This window comes from Gavialis gangeticus, unplaced genomic scaffold, assembly GCF_001723915.1.
Source record: "Gavialis gangeticus isolate Ggan-Ray unplaced genomic scaffold, GavGan_comp1, whole genome shotgun sequence".
Lineage (NCBI taxonomy): Eukaryota > Metazoa > Chordata > Crocodylia > Gavialidae > Gavialis > Gavialis gangeticus.
The window spans coordinates 22,640,023-22,645,124 of record NW_017729011.1 but is presented as its reverse complement, the minus strand read 5'-3'; the positions used below and the strand labels follow the sequence as shown (position 1 = coordinate 22,645,124).

The following is a 5,102-nucleotide window of genomic DNA, read 5'->3' as shown; positions in this document are numbered from 1 at the left end:
CCCCCCCCCCCCACTAGGAGTTACAGTATCGGTTTTCCTCACAGAGAAGTTGCATCCTAATCACTAAAATGCAAAGCCTCTTTTATTGCATCTATGTTAAAATGCTTAAACTTGTCAAAGTAGGTCAAGACTTTGCAGGATACCAGCTGATAATAAGTTTCCAGTAAAGTCCAGTCTTTTCCATTGCTTATTTCCTGCCATTCTTGCAACAGTTCATCATCTGCCATTTCAGAAGACGTGAAAATGAATTTGTAGCAGCATCGATTGTATCTGATGTGCGTTTTCCCAGAAAATCGGGAGCTGTGAAAAGGAATGATGCCAGCGTTCTTAGCACAAATGCCAACAAAGACATCCGGAGGCACCGAGACTGGCACTTCCTTGGAAGCAATGAACACCTTCCGTGCAACATCCTGGGAAATGACAAATGCTGTCCCACTGCAGTAGTCAGGGTAATACTTGTCTGGGTATTGGCTGAGGGGAACGAAACCTGGGCTTTGAGGGTCTCTGTCAGGTACTCCCTGGTGAATAACCCTCCCAGTATAAATATCCTCCAGGTGTGTTCGTAAGCTAAGCAAGTATTCAACCAGACTTGGCAGGCTGACAAAGACTTCTTCCTCGGTTAAGAGAATGAACCTGGCATGGGAGCAGAAAGTTACAGTCCACTCCATGCTCATCAGAGTCTTCCAGGTCTGATTCCTGGAAGAATCGAGGAAGCTTCCTTCAATGACGTCACCATGCTTTTGAGACTCTTCGTTGATCTCCCGCTGCATGGTTTCTGCAGACGGCTTTCCTAAGGCAAACAAGGTAAGGAGAGCATATCCCCTGATGCTGGTCATGTTCCTCCATGTTTGTCTGATGACATCGCGTCTTGTCCTGTTTTCTGGTCTGCTACAGATGATGGTGAGCAGAAATACCTCTTGGTTTGAACACGCCTCAGAACCACTGATGATGTAGGACTTAGAAATGTTGGTCTTATGGGGCTCCATGTCTAACTTCCTGGCCTTTTCCCGGATTTCGAGAATCTTTGCATCTGTGTATGTGATAGGTAATGACCGTAGAAAGTATTCCTCCAGCAGATCTCCTCCAAAGAGCAAGGCATGGAAAAGCACTATGTTAAATAGAATGAAACACCACTGATGGGTCCGGAGCCTGCAGACTGTCCCCTGGAGAAGGAAAGAGTGACATTCACCTCTGCCTGTACCAGATGGTAAAGATACACACTTTGGAAGATGGGGGGATAGTTTTTAAGTTGGTTATAAAGAATTATAGTTATAAATGGAACTCCTGGCTTCTATTCCCTCTCAACACCTTGATTCACAAACTGTAAGATAACAAACTGTGGATTATTTTCTATACTAAGAAAATAGTGGATGGAAAGTGCAAGTACAAGAGCATTAGTCTGACAGTTATTTTGCAAGTACTTTAGTGTCTGTGCGACTGTTCTATATATGGAAATAGCATCCAGCAAAATTGGCAGCTTTCTTTCATTTTCTGAATCTGTTTTTAATTAGCTAGTGCCACATTTGCTAGACACTGCAAGTTGTGCTGCAGTAGGATTTCTGTAATTCTTTAAAGGCTTGGTTCAGCAGACTATTGTGACATTTCAGAATAATTCTGCAACTGATAAAGTATTTAAATTAAACAGGAAATAAAGAGAATTTCTTTGACTTGTTCACTTCTTTCATATTATGAAGACTCATTCAAAATTTTAGAAATTAGAGATGAAAGACAATGATCACTTCATCTTGACTGTCTCTCTGGACTGTTCTATTATATATCTGCTACTATTTTACCCAATCTAACTTTGGGATAAGCTTCCAAATTTACCTTGGAAGATCATTCTAGATCTTAGATTTCCACTTCAGAGCATAAACTGCCATTGCGTAGGATGAATTTAGTACTAGACGCTTACTTTTTCATGTACTTCTGAAGTCTTTGCTTAACTGTACACTTAACGTTTGCTACCTTCCTATTCCCAAATGAAATCAGAGCAGTCATGATCAAATGAGATAACAACATTTACAATAAATTGAATTTTAATCCTAGTCTGTATACTCTAGCTGACTTGATAGAAAGCCCTTACCTGCATGGTACCAATGAATTCTGTGAGCAGTCAGGATCACTGAAGCCTTCCAAGATCACATATATGTATTTTAAATTTATAGCAAGTACCTCCACATCTGAAACTGGCAAGGCAATGCATGTATGCAGGTCTGTCTAGATAAGGTTACCTCCTCAGAACCAGATACTGTATGGCTTCCACTTTGCTTGGCTTGGGAAAGGAAATACAATCCAGGACAATGATCACGTTGCAACTGCACAAACCACAAGTAATTGGAATTCTAGCCATTCCCTTTATTAATTTCTGAGGCCCAAAGGGAGATCTGTATCAAACCTGGTCTGCACTCCAAAGGCAGACTTATGCTGAAGTGCCCTGGGTTTCTGTATTTACAGGAAGTCATCTGCACATGACTAAGGATCTTCTACCTCAAACTACTACTGTTACCTTCCTTTTTTTTTTTTTTCTTTTTCCCCAGCATGTTGCTTTTTCCAGTTGGCTTCAGACCATCCAAAAAACTGAATCTGAACCCTTTCCACAACATCAAACCCTACTTTGCAAGATTCTGTCATGCCTAGGTATTCTAGGCCCCTTCGTGGGCACCGCAGCAACAGGGTATGTATTAGTCGTCTTCTCTGGTGCTAGCTGTAGGTGCTGTTGGCTCAGAATACCCTCACCCTCGTGTAGTGCCATGAACCGATTAGGCCAGACTTCACCATTTTTGGTTTTTTCTGTTCTGTTTTTTTAGGTGTGCCCGCCAGAGGGCAGCATGTCATAAAGCAGAGCAGAAAGGCGAGCAACATGGACAACAAAGGTGAGAGCCCTGAGACGGGTGAGGCTAGAATAACGCCTGGCTGGAGATAAAAACGTAGGCCACATGGGCCTACATCACCAGAGCCTGCACAGCTGTCTGCCTGTCCATGGTCTGTGGAACCGCATGTTTCCCAGTGACCAGAGCAGGTGGAAATGATAATAGAAGGACCCTTCTTGAACCAGCACACCTGGCATCTGTCGAGGGAGATGTAAAGCACCCAGGGGACATGAAACACCCAGGGGGAAGAAGCACAGGGTGTTGCTATATCAAACACTTTTACTGTGCCCTTCCTCATCAAACTCAAAGCACCTCATGGAGGCTGCTGGTGCAGAGAGGCAAGAGACCTAGGCTCAGTTGACCCCATGAACTAGGGATTATTCGATAGGATGAAACATTTTTTAGTAAGCTGGGGCCCATCGAGGTCTGAAATCTCTCAGAGAAGGTTAACTGGTTAATGCTGGATGGGCCTTTAATTTCTGCTGGCCTGAATTCCCCCCAACTCCTGCAATTTTGCCTGTTTTGTCCTCGCAGTGAGGTTTCACTTTGCTGTACCTTGCTGCAGAGCTGCTATGTTTCACTCCAGAAAAGGCTGCATTTCAGTGACTGCAAGAGAGTCCAGCCTTGCCAGTGTTGGAGGGATGGGAGTTGCAGAGCCTTTGTCTTATTGATCTTGGCATGGCACGTGGGCCTTGCTGGAGCTGACGGATGCAGAACAGCGGGGAATTGGAAGAGTCCCTGCAGGAAGCACCAAAGACGCTCAAGGCAAGGATGGAAGTTACAGCAGGGGTGAGCGCTGATTTTGGCAGCGTTTCTGAAGCAGTGAAAGGAAGCCATCCATGCCGGCTGGTTTGCATGGAACTTGCAAGGCAGCTAAAAGCTGGAAAGGATTTCCAGGGTCTTGGCACAAGGGCAGTGAAAGGCCCCAGGGAAGTGGCACGGAGGGTGGGAGGGTAGGTGCAGAGCAGCTGGATCAGTCGAGATCTGTGCCATGGGGAAACCGAATGTAGAATTAATTGTTTTATTTTGTTTGTTAATTTAAGTAAGCAAGATCCCTCCAAATTCAGCTGTCCTTTCTGTTCTAAATGCCTGTTTTGTAGGAAGTACCGTTTTGCTATTGTAGCATTGTTCACAATCCCAGGACTCTGCTCTGTTTATTACCAGGGTGTTTGTCAGTGCCCGTGACGAGGTGCTGAAGTCCCCCATGAGCTGACAAGGATGTGAGCAACGAGTGCAATGGAAACAACATGCTAGACAGTGTGGGAGACCATCGCCTGTGCCTTGCCTTCCCTGGCATGGAGGCAGGCTTCCACTTTGCCTAACGAGGCCATCTGTAAAGAGCTGTCCCAGTGGGTTGCGTGGAGCAGGCACCTACTGCAGAAGTCAGGCCAGCCAGCGCACTGCATCTCCCTGCCGCTCGCACAAGACTGCAGCTCCCCTGCCAGCATTTCCCACCTCCTTTGTGACTGCTGTTGGGGCTGGGATCAGCAATCAACAGTTCCCAGAGCTTGGACCAGAGCTCAGTCCATTGAAGAGGTTTGTCTCAAGAAGCTGAAGCGTGGCTGCAGCACATGGTCCACCAGATGCTCAGACCTCCTCAGTGACCCCTGGGCCACATCTCCTTGGAGTAAATGCCATTTGGATTCCAAGTCTTTAGACAAGGTGAATTTCTTTCCTTCTGCTCATGGACTGTCTTGAGCACTGTTACAAACAACCTCTGCGATGGGGGTGAAGTGGGCATGTGACTGAGAAAAAACCCACACGGGCGCTGCTCTGCAGCATTCCCCTTCCTGCCAGTTCCCTGCTTCCTGACAGGCTGGATGGGCCCCCTGGCATGAGAAAATTGGTATGTGGGTGACCTTGCATGTTCGCTCCATGTTGGCTTTGGTCTGACTTAATGTGCGTGTCACGGGCTTAAGGGATAGTGCTCTGATCCCACCCTCTCCAATGTATCCTTGGATGGGCTTTGGCCTGTTGGAGAAATCCTGCATGAAAGCTTGCAAGAAAGGATAAGCAAGAAGTTCACTTAATGGTCAGAGAGTGGAGGAAGTTTCCAGAGGCTTAGGGCACAGGAGGGTTAATCAACCCTTGGCTCTCCCTCTGGCTAGCTGAGTTTCTCCATTAGCTCAACACCCGCCCTTCTGATTTGGCCTGAGGGGTGGAATGCCTGGGTCTCTGGGAATGTGGAAGAGATCCTTTCCCACAGGTGCCCCGTGCACAGATATTTATATC

The 5,102-nt window shown here is 46.3% G+C and overlaps 1 protein-coding gene across 1 annotated transcript; it reads right to left on the bottom strand.

The window, feature by feature from the left end:
- Window positions 1-35: 35 nt before the first annotated feature.
- Window positions 36-1,229, bottom strand: LOC109293133 (putative UDP-GlcNAc:betaGal beta-1,3-N-acetylglucosaminyltransferase LOC100288842; the record flags this gene model as incomplete). Its single annotated transcript, XM_019510943.1, has 1 exon — window positions 36-1,229. A coding segment is annotated over one exon (1,173 nt), but the record flags the coding sequence as incomplete, so codon positions are not given.
- Window positions 1,230-5,102: the final 3,873 nt, after the last annotated feature.